This window comes from Desmodus rotundus, chromosome 2 (assembly GCF_022682495.2).
Source record: "Desmodus rotundus isolate HL8 chromosome 2, HLdesRot8A.1, whole genome shotgun sequence".
Lineage (NCBI taxonomy): Eukaryota > Metazoa > Chordata > Mammalia > Chiroptera > Phyllostomidae > Desmodus > Desmodus rotundus.
The window spans coordinates 182,749,822-182,770,541 of record NC_071388.1 but is presented as its reverse complement, the minus strand read 5'-3'; the positions used below and the strand labels follow the sequence as shown (position 1 = coordinate 182,770,541).

General features: G+C 36.9%; 1 protein-coding gene across 1 annotated transcript in view; it reads right to left on the bottom strand.

Moving 5' to 3' along the window:
- Nucleotides 1-1,052: 1,052 nt before the first annotated feature.
- The window catches only part of FAM117B (family with sequence similarity 117 member B), a 105,363-nt gene continuing 85,695 nt past the window's right edge, over nucleotides 1,053-20,720 (bottom strand). Inside the window, exons 5-8 of the mRNA XM_053918949.1 lie at nucleotides 15,337-15,480; nucleotides 13,900-14,125; nucleotides 11,521-11,641; nucleotides 1,053-5,157 (exon numbers count right to left, since the gene is read on the bottom strand). Coding sequence (XP_053774924.1) covers nucleotides 4,839-5,157; nucleotides 11,521-11,641; nucleotides 13,900-14,125; nucleotides 15,337-15,480 — 810 coding nt within the window. The 3' untranslated portion in view covers nucleotides 1,053-4,838. The remainder of the gene's footprint in view (nucleotides 5,158-11,520; nucleotides 11,642-13,899; nucleotides 14,126-15,336; nucleotides 15,481-20,720) is intronic.

Below are 20,720 nucleotides of genomic sequence, written 5' to 3'. Positions count from 1 at the left end.
TTTGCCTGTGGTAAAACTGGTATTGTTATAGGTCATTTCATTTAAAGTCGCAGGAGCCATCAGCGATGTTAAGTGAGGACTTACTGCACATGCCAGAACACTGCTATGAAGAGTATACAGTAAGTATTTTATACTCAACTACTGAAAACCAACTGAAAGGGTCATTACAGCCATAAACTATTTTTTGTATATTTAACACTAATGAATCAACCCCCCCCCAAAAATCAAATAAATGGGTTTAAAGGGGAACACCAAGCTTGAGATCTAAATTTATTCCTTTCAACCTCTTTAAAGGTGGAAGAAAAAGAGGAAAAAAAGTGGGAGAAAAATGAGCCATTTTGAGATTCTCTGCATTTGATGCTATGTTAAATATAATGTAAATATACATACACACACATACTAGTTATCCCCAAATTCTGGTTAACTTTTTCCACCAAAAATAATTTTTTTACAAAGTAATTTGGTAGCTACTTTTTAGGTGACATTTTAAACTTCACTTAAAGTTGCCCATGCTTTCTAAGTGTATTGTTATACGGCATTCAGTCCTTGGAGCATATCTGACTTGTCCCTTGGAGCATATCTGACTAGTCGTATTGTGTGCGAAGAGGCTAAACTCTTCAGCCCCCAGCCCACTGTCACAAAGGAAGGATTGGGCTGGTTTAGCAAGAGTGAATTGCCAAAACAAAAGAAAAAAAAACCCTCCTAAGTGTATTTCAGAAAGAAATTAAATGACTGCCCCAGCTATATTCTCATAAAACTGTGAAGTACTGAATTACTTGTAAATATATATATATATATGCTTCTCTGAACTTGCTTATATTTAATGTTTGCTTAGCCTTTACCACAAAGATCAGGTACTCTTAAATCTAGAGCAAGTAAGGGAGAAGCAAGGAAGTAACTTGACAATATTATATACCCTGCTACTTAACACACTCATTTTTCTATTAATTCGTGAAAAAGAATACTTTATTTATCATTTAATTCAGGCTAGAAGTATATGGAAAGAAAATATGAACTTGAGGTAGTATTCATAAAAGTACAAGGGAAAAAACTCAAGTAAACAGACTTTATTTTTAACATAAAAGTTCTATTTTCTTGTGAGGCAGCAACAAGTGTTCAGATACAGGGAATACATAAGTACATAGTAACAATATTTATCATATTGGAAATGCTGTTTTTGGGGAGAATTTTTTAGAAAAACAAAATTTTAAAAATTGCCTTTAGAAAAGATTTATACAGCTTCAACAGAGATGAAAAACACAGACTTTAAAAAAACATAAATTATATTCTTCAACAGGATTGTATAAACAAAGTATTGTTCAGGGCTACTCTGCTTATCATTACCATATTTTTCAGACTGTAAGACGCATCTGGGGGGGAAATAAGGGGGTGTGTCTTATAGTTCGAATGAAGTGTACCTGGCTCGTGGGATGCGGGGGAGGGTGGCTGCGGTGGAGCAGGGTCACAGGAGACAGAAGCAGGGTCGCCTCTGTAGGAAGTCTTATGGTCTGATGTGTCTCATAGTCTGAAAAATACGGTAATTTAGGCAGAGTAAAACTTAAACCTTAAAGTGCGGAGCTAGGTATTCTTAGCTTAATGCAAACTGAGCACTTCCACTGGTCTGGTTTTGAGACATCAAAATTCCAAGCATTAAGAAATGAATCTTAAGTTTAGAATGGTAAAGTTAAATTCAGTAGTGGCAATTTTTCTTTTATTTCCTTTAACAAAAGAAAATCTTGACAATCCAGTCCTAATCTTGGACATACACAAGGCTATAAATCTGCCATTTCTTTATACAGTCGAGTAAAAGCTAACCATTAAAAACAAAAAGGCTTTCTTATTGCCAGTTATTCCACAGGCAGCAACAGCACCTTCTAAAAGGCCAATCTGGCTTGTTGTAAGTGTAAGAAATATTTTAAAACCAAATGAAGAATCTAGATCAAAAATAATTTTGGCATCCATGCTCACAATGTTAAGAAAACAACAACAACAAAACCCAAAACAGGTATTTTTAAAATATAATTGCTCACAAAAGCCACGACAAGCGACAGACTTAGTCATGATCAAAACCAGTAAATTTATGTTTTAACCACTATAAGAAATTAAGGGTAAAAAAAAAATAACTTAAGAATGACAAAGTAAATAACCACAGAAGAGCATAGATATATATATATCTATGCACCACCTATTTCTTTTACTGCAATGGAAATAAATTTATTTAAAATTTAAACAATTTCAATTATATTCCCATTGAAGTTATTCTATTTTATTTATTTCCTATACAGTTTTCTATAGAATAACAATAATTATGGAATGTAGTTTTAGAAAACAATTATTATGCATTCTAATGAGACCCATTAAAAAAATGAACTGTGAACTAAGGGTTAAATAAAGTTGAATGGACCTATGGTTAATATTTTTTCAAGACTGCAATAAAGCTCCTATGTTTAAATATTAGCCCTTTGGCACTGGCAGTTAGAGTTGTTCGTACCTTTTTTCCCCTTCAAATCTCAGGCTCTATTTCTCCCAAACGCAAGGTATATGCTTGGTTGCCATACAATTTATTTACCTACAAGTTCACATTCTCCTTACAACCAAACATCACAAGTTCCATTTATAAGACTATGTGAATAATAGATCTTAAACTTGTTCTCCCATTCCTATTTTAAATTACTTTAGATAAAGGATATATGAAACTCTACAGAAAAATGTGAATTAGACAAACATGAACAACAGTAAAAGGAAAAACTTTACAAAGTGGCATTTTAGGTGTAAAATACCGTTGTATCTTGCAGGGATGGAGACAGAAGAAAGTTAAGTGTGAAGCAAAGAAAAGAACATGGATTTAACAGAATTCAGGTAATCTAAAAACAGAGGTTTTTTGTAACCTGTTTTTAACTTCCTCTTCCTACCATTCAAACTCACTCATCTGATTTCAGTTTTACTTTTTATGTACTTCTGTTAGAGCAGTTCTCTGTGGTGAAATGGAAGTCAAAGGCAAAAAATCTGGGTTCTCAATAAACCAACCAGAAAGTTTAGATTCTGAATAACTGCGCTTTCACTGATTTAGAAACCACAATGTACTGGTACTAATTCCAAGTAAATTAGTTTCCAACAAAAAGATACCAAAATTCATCAGTCACACCAACTAACCTGACAAGACTTTTATGTTTGAATTTATCTAACTTCCTTAAATACATCTCCATTTTAACTTTAACAGGGCATATTTTTTATTATTAGATGTTTTAAAGGTGCATGAGTATAAGAAGTCCTTTCAGAAGACTTATTGCTACCACTAGGTTTTCTCTGATGGGATATGTGCTGGATAAACTGACACAGTAACCCTCTGAACTGTATCCCTTTTACAAGTATTTAACATATACATATTTTTTCCTTTAATATGTATGAGAACATTAAATTATTGCATCAAAAGGTAATATATGAAGACTTTTGAAGGATGTTTTTTTTTATCAACACAGTTTCCTGAAACTCCCTTTTTTAAAAGAGCTGCTCCTTAATTTTACTACCACATACCCAGACATGAAATACTGTTGACATGTGATATTAGAAGCGGCTGGCTGTATTAGGATGAGCCTAAATCCAAAACTGGATGGATTTTTCAAAGGTCCCTGTTGTTTATGCTTCAGAGCTCTCCTTTGCCTGCTTTCCCCACTGTGTGGAATGTTGGAGGGACAACTAGCAAAACCTGTAGGTAATTATCTCAGTGCCAACTACCATAAAGAAAATGTCAGTCGCAAGATTCTGTGACTACAGATTGCTATTCAATGGAATATACTCCTGGCAAACTACTAACCCTGACCAAATCCACAAGACAACATCACAAAAGCAAAGGAGGAAATCCATGCACAGTCATTTTAGGATCTCTTGGGACTATGATACAGTGATGATTAAAGGTAGAATAACACCTGTGGTAAAGGGAGACCATCTAACAAATACTGTGCAGAAAACCAAAGGGGACCCTTACTCCTAGCTAGCAGTCAACACTGGGTAGCTTCCTTTTGGCTTACTGACTTTTAAACTAACAACTTCCAATGATGGTAAGAACATATTAAGCACTCGTTTCCAGACTACAATTTTTCTGACCACATGGTGAAATGTGTACAGGAATAGTGAAGAAAACAGCAGTTTTACAAATATTTCACCCAAAGCACAAACTTCTGACATCAAAAAACATAAATCACATAATGTACTAATATTGCTTTTTATTTCTTTTCACATATACTTTGTTCAATGCATTTACCTATCAATTCTTGTTTGGGAGAAAAACATAGTCATGAGATTAAGATTGCTGGGAAAATGTCAACAATCCCTTTGGTCCCAAAGCTGAAAACAGCTGAGAAAAGCACACATCTAGAAAAGGAAACAAGAAACAGAGGCCACCAAAGAATCTTTTGAACATCTGCTTGCTATGTTTCAGAAAATGTAACATTGGTATTATAAAATAGTCATTTTCATATAAAAGATGGTTCTTGCAGCATCATTCACATCTCCAGGAATCATGTTTGCAGGGGTCAGTTTTTTGTTGTGTTTTTGTTTATAAAGAAGTTTAATTTGAAAACAAAAAAACAACGTGGTATCAGCCCTCCAAAAGTAAGAATGAGACCTTTTTGTTTCAACCAGCACTTTAGGAAAAAGCAGGCTAAGCACTGAGGGCTGGTCTTCATAGTGAGCAAAGACACTGGAGGGCTGCTTCCTTCCAGAAGCTGTACCGTGACGTGTCACTGTGGAAAGGTGGAGCACGTCACAGCCAACAGGGAGCTCATGATGTCGTCACAGTCAAGAGATCTGAGGGAACAATGGCTACGCAGCACTGGGACCTACCCTTCAGCTTCTTCAATTGGTTCTGGTGGTGTGAGAAGAGAGGACGATGGCATGACTGTACTTGTTCCTCGAGAGACTCGGTCTTGCTCTGTGTTTGTAGACAGGGAGGCCACAGCGATAGGCTGCAGCAGAGTGGTTGTCATACCAGTGGTGACTGTCAGACTGTGGCCAGAGCCCTTGAGGGTAAGCTCTGGTGTGGGAAGGAGTGGCTTGAGGATGCTGACGAGGCAGAAAGCAGAGCCGCTCTTAGGAATGAAATTCACCTTGTTTTTGTCAGGACAGTAAAAGGCTGGGATTTCGTGAAGTTGTTTTGGCCTAGACATCAAACAGACAACCCAATACTTTTAAATTACAAATACTGGAGATAAGTTCTTTTATTACTTTTCTTAAACAGATAACTTATAGATACATAAAAGGAATACAAAACTCAAGCTATGTCAAAAGCTTCAAATGCTATAGACCAAAGTGGAATTAGACATGATTCTAAATTTGTATGTCAGAATGCCAGACGCACCATTCACACTGCTGTTTTCAGTGCCCTGGCGAGCCCTGTGTACCACACAGGGGGCTCAGGCTGATGACCACTGCATCTGGACGCAGATCTGAGACAGCCAGTGTGAATAAAGAATTTCCTAAAGTAAAAGAAATTCTAAATGTTTAAAGATAAAATTTGTTCCACTACCATGATTTTCAACTACCATGATTTTCCGAGTCTGTAGTATTTTGAAGGAAGAAGGCAAAGAAATGACATACAAAGTTCATCTTTTGCTAAGTTCCACCATGGCATGACTATAATTTGGTAGGCCTAAATTTTCTCTTCAAGTACACTTAAAAATCTCTTTGACTGAAACAATTCTTTGAGTTAACCATGATGGTTTTCTGAGGAATGTAATAGAAATGTAAAATCAAAATAAAACCAATGGCAATCCCTCGCTCTGAAACTTTTATTCAAGCCAAATCCTGCCCTGTCCCCAGGTGCTCCTGAAAATAAAAATTTAAAAAATGCATTGCTGAAGTAACATGGAAATGCCACAAAATTTAAAATAAATTGAGGTGGGAGAACTTAAATAAAACAAGATTCAGGCTAAAAAAAAAGGAATATGATCATATTATAAAAGTATGGTACTCATCTCTACTAATAAACAATAAAATCCTAGAGTGCCAAGTCTGCACTAAATTCTGGGGACCCAAAGATGAAACAATCTACAATGGATAGACTAACTATTCAGATATTGGAGAGAGGGAGGCACTAAGGACAGAAATATATTTCAATATAATTAGTCTCCTTTGTAATCCTATATGTTTAATGCATTTGAAAAACATTATTCAGGGTTCTAGATTAATTTAAAGCATCCATAAGCATTACCATGCTGCCAAAGGTGTCCACTGCACAAAAAAGGTTAACTCTTCCAAGAGGATCTCATAGACATAGTATAAAAGGTTTAGAAGTAGCACAAGGGAGTGTGGATAAACTGTGGCACAAAGGAAGAGGGAGAATGTGGGAGGAAGAAGCCTTCCAATGGAAGTCACATCTCAGCTGGGTTTTAAAGAATGAATAAACAACAGATCTGGGGAGTGGGTGCTAAAAGAAAAAATAGTTTCATGTACACAGTACTTTGAGTGGGCAGATATTATCAATTAATAGGGAATACTACCTATCAATAGCTTTGACAAACACAATAATTTAAGAATAAGAAATTACATGAGGGAGTAGGCTCACATGGACAGGCCCAGTTCCAGCTGACACCTTGCTGATCTGCTCACAGCCTGAACCTCCACCTGAGGGCTATGACAGCAGAGGCCTGCAGCAGCAGCTCTTGGTCCCAGCCACTGTGTGACTTCAGCCCAGTCACTTAACCTCCCTGAGCCTCAGCTGTCTCAGCTATGAGGTTGGTTGAACATCCCCTACCTCCCAGCCTTGTAGGAACTCAATGAGACAAACCTCAGTGCCCTGCGTGGGATCTATGCAGATACTAGCCCTAGACCTCGCCTTGGAAGGCCCCAGATCTGCACAGTCCATCACGGGAGTCATGAACCCCGTGTGGCTACTGAACATGGAAATGTGGCCTGTCGAAATTGCTACGTGCCATGAGTGTGGAATACACACCGGATTCTGACAACCTGGGACAATAAAAGGGATGTAAAATATTGCATGAATAATGTTTTTATGTTGATTACATGTTGACATGACAATATGTTTGGTACACTGGGTTACATCAAATATATTATAACATTTTTAAAAATTACATCATTTAAATTGCTTTATTTGTATACTATTTTTTTCTTGAACACAATAGAAAGTTAACTCGTCAAGTACTTTTAGGCCCACAGATGTATTTGGGTATATTGCTGATAAGAAGACAAACTCCTCTATTTTTACTATCTGAGAGTATGGTTTTCAATTGCTTAAAGAAGATAGGAAGTGAAATATGCCTGATTTTTCTTTTTTCTTTTTTAATTTTATTTATTTATTTATTTTTAGAGAGAGGGAAAGGGGAAAGAGAGAGACAGAAACATCAATGTGTGAGAGAAACACCGACTGGCTGCCTCTTGCACACTCCCAACTGGGGACCTGGCCCGTAACTCAGGCCTGTGCCCTGACCAGAAGTCAATCAGTGACCTTTCAGTTAGTAGGCTGATGTTCAATCCACTAACCCATACCAGCCAGGGCCTGAATTTTCTTTTAAAGACAGATTATTAGAGATAACTTTCTTATACTGGGGGTGGGGGAGGCTAATCAATTTTTATATTCTCCTCCAAATGAATCCTAGGTTTTTAACCTAGGAAATTAATTTGTTTGAGGTTATCTTCTTAAAAATTACTTAATACATGTAGCTATTAATAGATCTTGAGGATGAAACCTTACATTTCTGAATACCAATGAACTTTTTGACTGATATTTTTAATGAGAGAATCTCAAGAGTTTAATTTCCTTGCTGCTTTCATGAAAAGACTTAAGAAAATGTTTATACAAAATAATATAAACAGTAACTTTATCTAACTAGCACCCAGATCAAGAGACAGAACATTAAGAGTAAAAGGCACTAAGAAAACCCTCCTTGTGTCATCTTTTTGTCACTACTCTACCCACTAAGAGGAATGATTCCTAACTTCTCACATTTAACTTCTAGAAGCATATTACCCAAGAAACACACTACCTACCTTTGCGGTGTAAGACTTATGCTAATAGAAGCTGTAAGTACTAATATTATTGGGTTTGTCAAAAAGTTCAGTTTTTTTCTGTAAAATAAAAGACACATTTTTTATTTTCACCAATAACTTTATTGAATTGGGTATTTTGAGTATGTTGGCTATTTCCTACATGGTATAATGTTGAATGTCCTCAATTAATGTCTCAATTTGATCTCTATCAACTTCAACTGGTCTACCTGACCATGGAGCATTGTCCCAGTGAGGAATCTCCAGCACGAAACTTTGCAAACCACTTTTGACACATTTGATCAGTCACAGCACCTTCTCCATATGTTGCACAAATCTTTGTCTGCGTTTCAGTTGCATTATTACCTTTCTTGAAATAATAAAGCATAATATGCCAAAAATGTGTATTTTCTTCCATCTCAATATTAAAATGGCTATACAAAAATTAACCTATTTGAGAATTTAAAAAAAAAAGCACGCTGATAGGACAGCTGTCACAATACAATCTAACAAAACTGTTTCAAATGAAGTTAAAGACAACTAGAGCCATCTTATAGAAAAAAAACTAAACGAACTTTTTGGCCAATCCAATATATCAAGTTTCTTTTCAACTTAAGAACCATAACTACTGGGGGAGGGGGCACTCAGAAATGGTTTTAAAATTTTATTTTTTCTTAAAAAGTTATTCTGAAAGGATTATATATCTAAATAGAGATAACTGTTTGCTAGCTGCCTTTCTGAAAAATGGATGAACAGACTGGACAATTACAGGTTTTCATAATGATGCAAGGAATTTTGGTATTATTTTTAGAAGGCTTATGAGATTTTTTCCCTTTTTTAAATTCAGGCATAAATTATCAGCAAAGACAACAGTAAGTCAAAATTATTTACAATGGGAAGGCGTGAGGGAGGGAGAAAGGAAGAAAGGATGGGTCATGCAATATTTAAAAAAATACCTGTATAGTGCAAAGAGGTCATAATATCTAGGAATCTAAGTAACTAAGATTGAGTTCATTAGCTGGGATCAGGAAACAGCATGTGTGACTTCACTGAAAAGGACCAAGTGCAGCTGGCATGGCTACCGTGTATGTGTGTATCACACAGAACGTAGCAACAGAAAAAAAAGTGCAAAATCTGGTCTTGGGCTTTCTGGACCAAATCCAACTACCTATTTTCTTTCAGGTAAATAAATATACATTTCTAAAAACCAAGTATCAACCCTCAACTCACTCCAACCTCTAGTTCAAGTCAGTTACTTCCCTTAAATCAAAAGTAAGACTTAGAGAAAAAAGTATTATTTAAAGAATGATTAAATAAGCAAAAAGTTTTTAATTAGGACCAATAATCAGCCTTTACTTTAATGCCATTGAATCTAATAGGTTACGTTCTACCTTTGGCATAGCTAGTGCAAAATTTTTAAACTTCGGGTTATTTGTATTATTGATAACAGATTAAAATTACCTCTAAGTAATCCACTCTTGGGTTATTGCTGTTAATTTGTTTTTGGAACGTAATGAAAATTTTTAAAAATGAATGGTTTTTGTCTGCTACATATCCTTTGTATTAGTAAAGTTTCTAATTAACTATGTACAGTTTAAAAAGTTTAGATTTACCTTCTATTAACAGATGAATATGACATAAAACATATGTTAGAGTTGACCTTATGTTTTATTTGTTTATCTACATTTATCCATCCATCCATACACACACAAACACACAGCCCTGTGCATCCTTCCCTCCTTTAAATACAAACAGTGTGTGGGGGTGGATGTATCTGTATCTATATCTCACATATTGAGTCTTGTGAAAATTTCCAAATGTAACAGTCTAAGGCAGATACCACAGGATACCAAGCCACACAAAAAATATTCACTCAAAGTCACTGGTAAAAGAAATTCAAATTGCTTTTAAGTCAATCAACCATTTCTCTGCACTTAGGCAAATCTTAACTACCAATGAGTAAATCAAAGAGCTCAACTCCAAAAAGATCCATTTGGGCCATCTGATGTTTAATTAATAGAACAACTATTTCTTAAGAACTCTCATGAAAAAGTTGAAGCCAGCATTTTGAAACTCAGCATAAAAATCATATGAGGTAGTTGTTAAAGATGTGCAATCCAGGTCCTATCTCCATATTTACTCTTTAAGCCTGGGTGGGGCCTGAGAATCCACAGTTTCAACTAATACCCCAGATAATTTCAGGGATCCAAAAAATAGATAAACTCTTAGCTGGCACCAGTCAAGCTTTTAGACTCACATGGTGAAAAACTAAATAAGCAATTGCTAAAACAGTTTTCAATTACTATCACAGGAGCAGATAAGAGACTGACAGCTGGGATTTCCTCATAGAGAAACTGAAGGAATTCAAATACAATGCTCTTTGTGTGGCAAATTATTATGAATTTAGGCTAAAAGAAGCATAGACAGGAGGGGCACAAAAAGGAATAAAAGGAAACCATATTTAAAAAAAAGGATAACATTTCAAAATGTTTCTAGGATGTTCATAAAGGAGGAAAAAGATAAATTATGTGAAATGGACAAGACTGGATAATATCCACATTGTATTTTGGGTTTCACAGTGAGAAAAAGCCACAAGAATGGCTCTTAGACTAGCAGCCATAGTGAGATTAGAAGGTAAAGACTAAGTGCTATCACCACATTTCCAAATAATGTTCATCACCTATTTTGCTCAGTCTCATACACACTTAAAACCCGGTAGCCGTCGCTTATAAAGCAAGAAGTCACAGCTACAGAAAACCCAAGGCTGTAATATTTTCTGAGCAACTTCTGAGTGCAAAATTGAACTACGTCACTAATACCAGACAACAGAAGTATATGAGCATAGGAGAGCACACATCAAAAGCACCACTTTAAAATTCTACTTCTATCTTCATCACAGTAACATGATTCAGCAAAGTAATACAACTCTGTTTCCTATAGTGGCAGACAAAATATTTTAAAAAACTGTTTAAAGAACTGAAGACCAAGAGTAGATTAAAAAAATAAATAAATAAAGAACCCCAAAGGGAATTCGATCGTTGGAAGAAGGAAACCATACTGGGTGAGAACTATGGTCTATGGTCTATCTTGAATACATGGAATGCTAAATTCAAAGTGTGATGTTGACTGTATACAGGTCCAAAAATAACAGCCACAGATGATACGTTGGAAAGAACTGAGCAAATGTGAATAAGGAATGGTTATTAGTTGATATTAAGTATTACTGTTAATTTTCTTTGGTGTGATAATGGTACTGTGGTCATGTAGGAGTACTGTGGTTACTTTTAGGAAACAAATATTAAATTGTTTTTAAGGTTAAGTGTTATGATGTCTGCAACTTACTTTCAAACAGTTCAGCAAAAACACTGCCACACACAGACAAAGCAAATACAACAAAATGTTATTACAGAACCTAAGTGGTGGTTATATAGGCAATCACTGTACTACTATTATTCAACTTCTGTGAAAATTCTCATAATAAAAGCTTTTGGGTTTTTGGGCGGGAGTAGGGGTACTTACGAGCATTCCTCAAAGACTTTGACCCTTTCGCAGCCCTCCGGGGGTTCCCTTTTGAACATATAGCTGTTGTTAGGTTTTGGTGAGGTTGCGTATTTGGGCAAAGGAGAGTTGTTCCCATTCTCTACAATAAATGACATGTTGGATTAATAAGAAATACTACTACGTAAATGCACAGTCATACTGTATTTAATTGTTCTTGCTCTCCCCCAACACCATAAACTACTTGAGGGTAGAAACAGTGTTGTACTCATCAACATCATCCCAATATCTAACACAATTCCTGGCAAAGAGGAGATCTTTGTTAAATAAATGCATAAACAAATAAAAGATTTCTATTTCCTTTCCACTTATAATTACCACAGCCTAGATCTCTCTCATTGATTTATTTTTATTCTGTACAGAGCAAACAGACTCCAATAGCACTTCCATTCTCTTCAGTACAAGTAACTGAAATGGTTCTTCACTGGCTGTTTATAATTCACTCCTGCGCTACCCTTCAGAATTTCTGTTTGATTTCTTAGCTCCTCAGGTTACAGTCTCTCCTCCAGGTAGCCAGATCCATATATGCACTGTATGCCAAAGACTGCCTTTTGCCTATCAACTTCTCCATACCTAAGAGATCCTTCTCTGCTAGTTTTCCAAAACTGTCTTCAATGTCTGGCTCAAAGTTTCTGAAATCCTTCCAAATTGTAACCATATCAAAGGGAAAACTTTTTACTCTAGTATTCCTGTTCAGCACTGAGGTCCTCAGTTTATACTGTATAAACTTGAAACAGCTTGATATGTTACATGTGTTCTGACTTTTCAGTCTGTGTTAGGTAAGCTACAAATTCCTCACACCGAACAGCACTGTGGCTGTTTTCTTATCAGAGAAGCTCGTCAGTCACTAAGCTCTTAAAATCAAATACAGCAGGACACAAAATTTATGACATGCTATCAAAGGGCAGATTTTACTAACCATTGCTTTTAAAATTTTGGGGGGTACACTAGATTGAGCACCAAGTACCAGGAGCTGAGCTAAATGGTTTGCAATCACTGCCCTTTTTAATCCTCACAATAAATAAAGGAAGTAGTTAATTATGCAAGAGTCCTAACAGGAAACACTTGGCCCAATCAAAGTGTTTAACTGGGTGTCAAACTTGTATGCACACTGAAATCACTGGAGCATCTCTAGTGCTTATGTCCTACAACTCCCAGGGACCGTGATTTAACTGGTCTGAAGTATTGGCTTCGAACAGCTGTGTTTTATTTAACCTAGAAGCTGGCAGAAAAGGTCCAAATAATAACATTTTATAATGGCCCATAGTCTGAAGTGACTTCTTCAGAAAATCTTATGTTCTCTGGACCTGCTATAGTTTCAATAATTTAGGTGACTGGTAGAAATGGCTAGTTGTAATGATGAAACCTTTTAGGATGTTCAATACACTGTGAATATCAGGTCCTAAATAAATGACTACTGAACTGAGCTGTAGAATTTACAAATAAGTATCCTGCTATTGCTCTGAAGCACACGCAGTAACTAGGATTAGACTAACAAAATAGTGCCCTCAAAAAGACAAATGAAAGGGCCTACTTGTTGTAAAAGGTAAGAATATTAGTAATTAAATTAATTAAATAGTAATTAGTAATTCAAACTGCTTAGGTGTCCAAGTTTTTCAAGTTGCTTAAGTAGTTTAATGCTCTAAGTAGCCCTGCAACCTTTTACTGCAGGTTTCCCTTGAATACTCACTTTGCACTGATATAAATCAGCTTGGTTCTTGTTAAAAATATCACAAATAGATCCTAAAAAACTCTCACTTAGTATAATAGGCAATAAAAACATGACTATTAAGGAGACAGAGAGAATAAATGGCTTTTCAGGACAAATGTTCATCTCATTTATACCAAAAAGAAGTTTCTCACTAATAAGGAACTTGTATTAACAGGTGGAAAAAAAGAATAAGCCCATAAACCCACCCAACTTGACCATCACCTGAGCACACTACAGTAAAATCCTACTGTTTTGTACTCCTATTTAAAAAAATTTTTTTTAAATTTATTTTTGGAGAGAGGGAAAAGGGAGGGAGTAAGAGAGGGAGAAAAATATCAATCAGTTGCCTCTTGCACTCCCTCAATCAGGGATCTGGTCCACAACCCAGCCATGTGCCCTGACCGAGAATCAAACTGCCGACCCTTCACATTGTGGAATGACACCCAACCCACTGAGCTATACTGGTCACTGCTGTACTCCAATTTTTTTAAATCTATATTTTGAAACACCTTGGAGTAATTACGTTAGTAGCCTTAAATGTGTGTGTTTTGCTAGAAAATAAACAGGATAAAAGATAAAATACGTGGTATTCCCTTATCATCTGGTAACAAATTCCTCCTGCACTGTACCTTTATCTCTGGGATCAACAAGCAGGTCATCAGCTGAACAAGGGCTCTCTTCGCTACCTTCATTGGAGATGGTGAGGAATGACGTGGGGGACACAGACTGAGAGCGGCTGCTGTTGTTGCTTCCCCTGTCTGCCCCGCCGGGGGTCTGTGTGTCGATGCTTCGTGTGCTGCTACTTCTCTGTACAAGGGGGGGAGGTGCACGATGGCCATCTGGAATATCTTGTGGCTGTTATAAAATTTTTAAATATATGTATATTTAAAACTGATTTTGAAATTCACACAGAAATGTCCCTAGTGTTGACCTTCCCATTGTTCCAGAAGACTCGTAAATCAGAAATCCCTGACTTAGTAGGTCTAATGAGAAAGAAGACTTTGTGTTGCTCCATTAGTGACATCCCTGTCTACTCACACTGCCCCACTAGAATCAAGCAGCATGGGTCTGGCACTTGACAGGTGGTCAAAGCTTGCTGAATGATAAATTGCACTGAATTACTTACCATGAGCTAAATATTACCTTAAACATTATAAATAAGGGCCATGGTAAAGTGAGAAATCTAGGTTTAACATTAGGTTCTGTATTAGAAGAAAATGTTATCCATTGTGGGAACTAGCGATACCTGATGTAAGGCCCTATTACCTTCTCCCCCTGCCAACTCTTTCTGAAAGAGTGTTTTCAACAAAACCCTCCTGCATGAGGAAAAGGTTAATCACGACAGTGCTAATTATAGGAGAGCAATCTGAAAAAAGCTTGTCGGGCACACTTACCCGGGAAACCAGCTCCATGTTCATCTCTGGCTCACTTACCTTTATTACATCAGGGAAAGGTCCCTATATCATGCAGTATGGAGGAGAGGGTGTGGGGAGTTGTGTTTGCTCTAATCTAAATCAACCTTTAATCTTAAATATCAAAAAATACTACTTCAAACTCTTCGATTCTTCATTCACTGATGAAAAAAGCTTTAATATACTGTGTCATGGTTTTAAACATAAGTGGAAAATTTTCTCACTGAGTCTTACACACTTATGTGTATTATAGTTACAAGAACAGTGCACATTCTTATATGTGTGATAGGTAGGCAGAGCTGATGTTATAGTTAACCAAATATTAAGTGACAAACAATAAGAAACAGGTAGATTCATGTTTAGAAAGGATCTGGTGTCATATGCCTCCCTCCCCAACATATCAGTAAGCTAAATTTTTGTTAAATGGAGTTATAGCAATTAGAAATATACTATGCCTGTCTAGTGATTTGTAAATACAGATAAGCAAAAAATAGTTTCTGTTGAAGAGTCCAAATTTAGGTCACATCGTTTCTATGAGATTCAAGAAATGAAAAGTTTTCATTCTCTGTCAACAAGAAGACACTTAAATAAATATGGAAAACAAAATTGTGATGTTTTTAATAATCAGAAAAGTTAATGTATAAGGATACTTACTATAAGTTGTTCTTCCTTTTCCCCAGTCTCTTTAATTATTATTTCAATCTCCTGATTCAATCCTTCCACACTGTTCCGGAACCGGGAGCCTGTTGATTTGGTGATTGGAATTACTGGAATAAGTGTACTCTTTTGAACAGGAGCCTTGAGAATAAGTGGTAAAGGGGGAGAAGAGAGATTTAATACCACATTTTATTGCTCTCTCACTCTTTTTTCTAATGGCATTTTTCAAATTGTTGTTCAAATATAGTTGTCTCCATTTCCCCACCACCACTCCCCTCCGCCCCTCCCATTCCCTCCTCCCACCCTCAATCCTACCCCCTTTTTGTGTCTGTCCATGTTCCTTGATGACCCTTCCCCTTTTCCCTCCAGTTATCCCATCCCTCCACCCCTCTGGTTACTGTGAGTTTGTTCTTTATATTAATGTCTCTGGTTACATTTTGTTTGCTTGCTTCGTTGATTAGGTTTCACTTATAGGTGAGATCACATAGTATTTGTCTTTCACTGCCTGGCTTACTTCACTTAACATAATGCTCTCCACATCCATGCATGCTATACCACGAAGGCTAGAAGCTCCTTTTTTGTGTGTGTGTGTAGTATTCCACTGTGTAAATGTACACAATCTTTTGATCCACTCATTTACTGATGGGCACTTAGGTTGCTTCCAGCACTTGGCTATTGTAAATTATGCTGCTAGGAATATATGGGTGCACAGGTTCTTTTGAATTGGTGTTTCAGGATTCTTAGGGTATATTCCCAGCAGTGGAATTGCTGGGTCAAAAGGCAGTTCCATGTTTAGTTTTCAAAGGAAATTCCATATTGTTTACCACAGTGACTGCATCGGTCTGCATTCCCACCAACAGTGCACTAGGGTTCCCTTTTCTCCACAGCCTCACCAGCACTTATTGTTTGTTGATTTGTTTATGATGGCCATTCTGACTGGTGTGAAGTGGTATCTCATTATGGTTTTAATTTGCATCTCTCTGATGGCTAGTGATGCTGAGCATTCTTTCATATGTCTCTGGGCCCTTTGTATGTCCTCCTTCTAGAAGTGTCTGTTCAGCTCCTTTGTCCATTTTTTAATTGGGTAGTTTATCTTCCTGGAGTGGAGTCATGTGAGTTCTTTATATATTTTTGAGATAAAACTATTGTCTGAGGTATCACTGGCAAAATATATTTTCCCATACTGTTGGTTCCCTTTTCATTTTGCTGATGTTGTCTTTAGTCGTGCAGAAGCTTTTTATTTTGATGAAGTCCCATCTGTTTATTCTTTCCTTTATGCCCCTTACTCTAGGGGACATATCAGTAGAAATATCGCTGCATGGAATATTTATTTCTCTAGATTGAAAAAACATCACTTCTAGATGACATGAGTAACTCTAAAATAAATCAAAATGAAGTTTATAGGCCTCACAAAAAGTGTGAGCAATCAAACCTGCTCCTCAGTATACACAAAATACAACTTACCATATTTTGCTGTGTATAATGTTCTCCCATGTATAACGTGCACCCACATTTTTGGACCAAACTTTCAGGGGGGGGAAAAAACCTTCCATTTTAATTTTTAAAATTCTATTATTTATTTATTTATATTTAGAAACAAAACCACTTATCGTATTTCAGGGTACCCTTTGCATACGGATATTGTTATTGCTTTCTAGAGTTATACTTTTAACACATAAGCATAAATAAAAGAATTACAAACATTTATATAGATACGGAATTAGTACTACCCATGTACAATGTGCATCCATATTTTTCCCTCAAAAATTTGGGCAAAATGGTGCACATTATACATTGCAAAGTACGGGAAAGCCAAAATCCCAACTGAGTTAGACTCTCAGAAGTTTATTTACATCTATGAGTAACTGTAAAGGAAACAGGGATAAAGGAAAGTACTAAAAGAATGTCAGTCTCAGAAATTCTTTTATGATTTTAAGAGAGTACAAATTTTAGACATAACTTTAAAGTCCCCTAGTGCCACAGTTAACTATAGTCACAGCAAGACTGAAATGAGAATAAGATACCTGTAAAATTTACTTATATTTTCCATGTAATGATTTTTTTCTTTCCTGAAAAAAATATTATTACATTATTCACTAAAATATTATTCATGTAAGACTTGAAACCATGAAAGTCCTAGAAGAAAACAATGGGCAGTAAAATCTCTAGCATTGCTCTTAATAGTATTTTTCCTGCCCTGGCAGGAAAAATGGCCAGTGGATTGAGAGCCAACCCGTGAACAAAGGGGTTGCAGGTGGGATTCCCAATAAGGGCACATGCCTGGGTTGCAGATCAGTTCCCCGGTTTGGGGTGTGCAAGAGGCAACCACACGCTGCTGTTTCTTTCCCTCGATTCCTCCTCCCTTCCCCTTTCTCTAAAGTAAATAAATAAAACATTAAAAAATATATTTTTCCTGATATTATCCCCTTGGACAAAGGAAATAAACAAAAAAAAATAAACAAATGGGATTACATCAAACTAAGACATTTTTGTACAGGGGGGAAAAAAATAACCCACCAGCAAAGCAAAAGGACAACCTATTGAATGGAAGAAGATATTTGCCAATGATAAATCTGATAAGAAGTTAATACCCAATTTTATAAAGAAATCATGCCACAACACCAAAAACACAAACAAAATACATGATTCAACTAAAAACGAGGAGAGGACCCGAACAGACACTTCTCCAAAGAGGACATACCAATGGCCAACAGACATACACACAAAAATGCTCAATGCCACTAATCATCAGAGAAATGCGAATTAAAATCACAATGAGGTATCACCTCACACTTGTTAAGAATGGCTATCATCAATAAATCCATAAACAAGTGTTGGTGAGGATGTGGAGAAGAGGGAACCCTTGTGCACTGTTGGTGAGAATGCAGACTGGTGCAGTCACTATGCAAACAGTATGGAGGTTCCTCAAAAAATTAAAAATGGAATTATATTATGGCTCAGTGACTCCACTTCTGTGTATGTATCTGAAGAATCCCAAAACACTAATTCAAAAGAATATATGCACCCCTAGGTTCACTGCAGGGTTATTTGCAATAGCCAAAATATGGAAGCAACCCAAGTGCCCATCAATAGATGAGTGGATAACATAGTGGTGGTACATATATACAATGGAATATTACTCAGTCATAAAAAGAATGAAATTTTTACCATTTATTTGCAAAAGCATGGATGAACCTAGAGGCTGTTATGCTAAGTGAGATAAGTCAGTCAGAAAGACAAAAACCGTATGACTTCACTTATATACAGAATCTAAAGAAAATAAAAAAACAAAAAGACTCAAACACAGAGAACAGACTAATAGGTACCAGTGAGAGGGACGCTGCGGGACTGGGTAAAGGGATTAAGAAATACAAATTGGCTCTGGCTGGTGTGGTTCAGTGGATTGAGCACCACCCTGAGAACCAAAGGGTCACTGGTTTGATTCCCAGTCAGGGCACATGCCTGGGTTCTGGGCTAGGTCCCTAGCGGGGGGTACATGAGAGACAACCACACACTGATGTTTCTCTCCCTCTCTTTCTGTCTCCCTTCTCCTCTCTCTAAAAATAAGCAAAATCTTTTTAAAAAAGAAATACAAAGAGGCAGTTACAGAATAGTCATGGGGATGTAAAGTACAGCATAGGAAATATAGTCAATAATATTGTAATAACTATGTATGATAGTTACTGACATATTGGGGGATACTTTGTAAAGTATATGATTGTCTAATCACTAGGCGTACATCTGAAACTAATACAAAATAATATTGAGAAATTCCGGTCAAGATGGAGGAATAGGTAGACATGCTTCACCTCCTTGAAAAACCCCCAGGATCACAACTAACCGCAAAACAAAAATAAACAACCCAGAACTGCCAGAAAATTGAACTGTGTGGAAGTTCAACAACTGAGGAATTAAAGAAGCCATATTCATCCCAATGGGTAGGAAGGGAAGAACAGGGAGGCCAGGCAGCAGCCAGTGGAATGGATGGTCCCACATTCATGAATGGTAGATAAAAATCAGGAGGGATACCTTGGGAGTAAATGATCCCAGCCCCAGGCCAGACCCTGAAGCCCAGGATTCCAGTGCTAGTGATGTAAGCCTTATAACTTCTGGCTGTAAAAACCAGTGGGGATAGGGATGCTAGACAAACTGCTAGGATCTCGGGAAAGTCCATTTAAATGTCTCCCAAGGTCCTAGAACTTACGCAAACTCACCCATTCGGGAACCATCACTAGGACAACAGGTAGGAGGGCACCAGTAGAACATGGGGAGTGGGTGAAGTGATTGGAAACGGAGTAAGTGCTAAACAAGCCTCCAGCAGCCAGGCAGTGACACTGTCCCTTCTCCGACCCTTCTCCCACATGCAGAGCCACAAAGTGGTGAAGTGGGTTGCCCCACCCCATACAACTTAACAGGTGTGCTAAGACAGGGAGTTAAAGCAGCTCTACCTAGTACACAGAAACAAACACAGGGAGGATAAGAAATTGAGGAGACAAGGAAATATGGCCCAAATGAAAGAACAAAACCCCAGAAAAAGAACTAAACGAAATAGATAGCCAACCTAGCAGGGGCATAGTTCAAAATACTGGTGATAAGGATGCTCAGAGAACTCACTGAGTACGGCTAAAGCATAAGGGAAGAAATGAAGGCTACACTAAGTGAAATAAAGAAAAATCCACAGGGAACCAATAGTGAAGGGAAGGAAACTGGGACTCAAATCAATTATTTGGAACATAAGGAAGAAATAAACATTCAACCAGAACAGAATGAAAAAAAAAAAAAAAAAAGAATTCAAAAAAACAAGGAGAGAATAAGATGACTCTGACACATCTCCAAAAGTACCAACATCAGAATCATAGGGATGCCAGAACAAGATGAGGAAAAGCAAGAAACTGAAAACTTATTTGAAAAAAATAATGAAAGAAAACTTCCCTAATTTGGCGAAGGAAACAGGCATACAAGTCCAGGAAGTACAGAGAATCCCAAACAAGTTCAACCTAAAGAGGACCACACCAAGACACATCATAATTAAAATGCCAAAGGTTAAAGATAAAGAACCTTAAAGGCAGTAAAGAGAAAAGCAGAGCATTCCCTACAAAACAGTCCCCATAAGATTATCATCTGATTTCTCAAAACAAAACTTACAGGCAAGAAGGGGCTGGAAAGAAGTATTCCAAGCCATGAAAGGCAAGGATCTACAACAAAGATTATTCTATCCAGCAAAGCTATCATTTAGAATGGAAGGGCAGATCAAGTGCTTCCCAGATAAGGTAAAGCTAAAAGAAAAAGAGTTCATCATCACCAAGCCCTTATATGAAATGTTAAAGGGATTTATCTAGGAAAAAGATCAAAACTATGAACAGTGAAATGAAAACAACCAT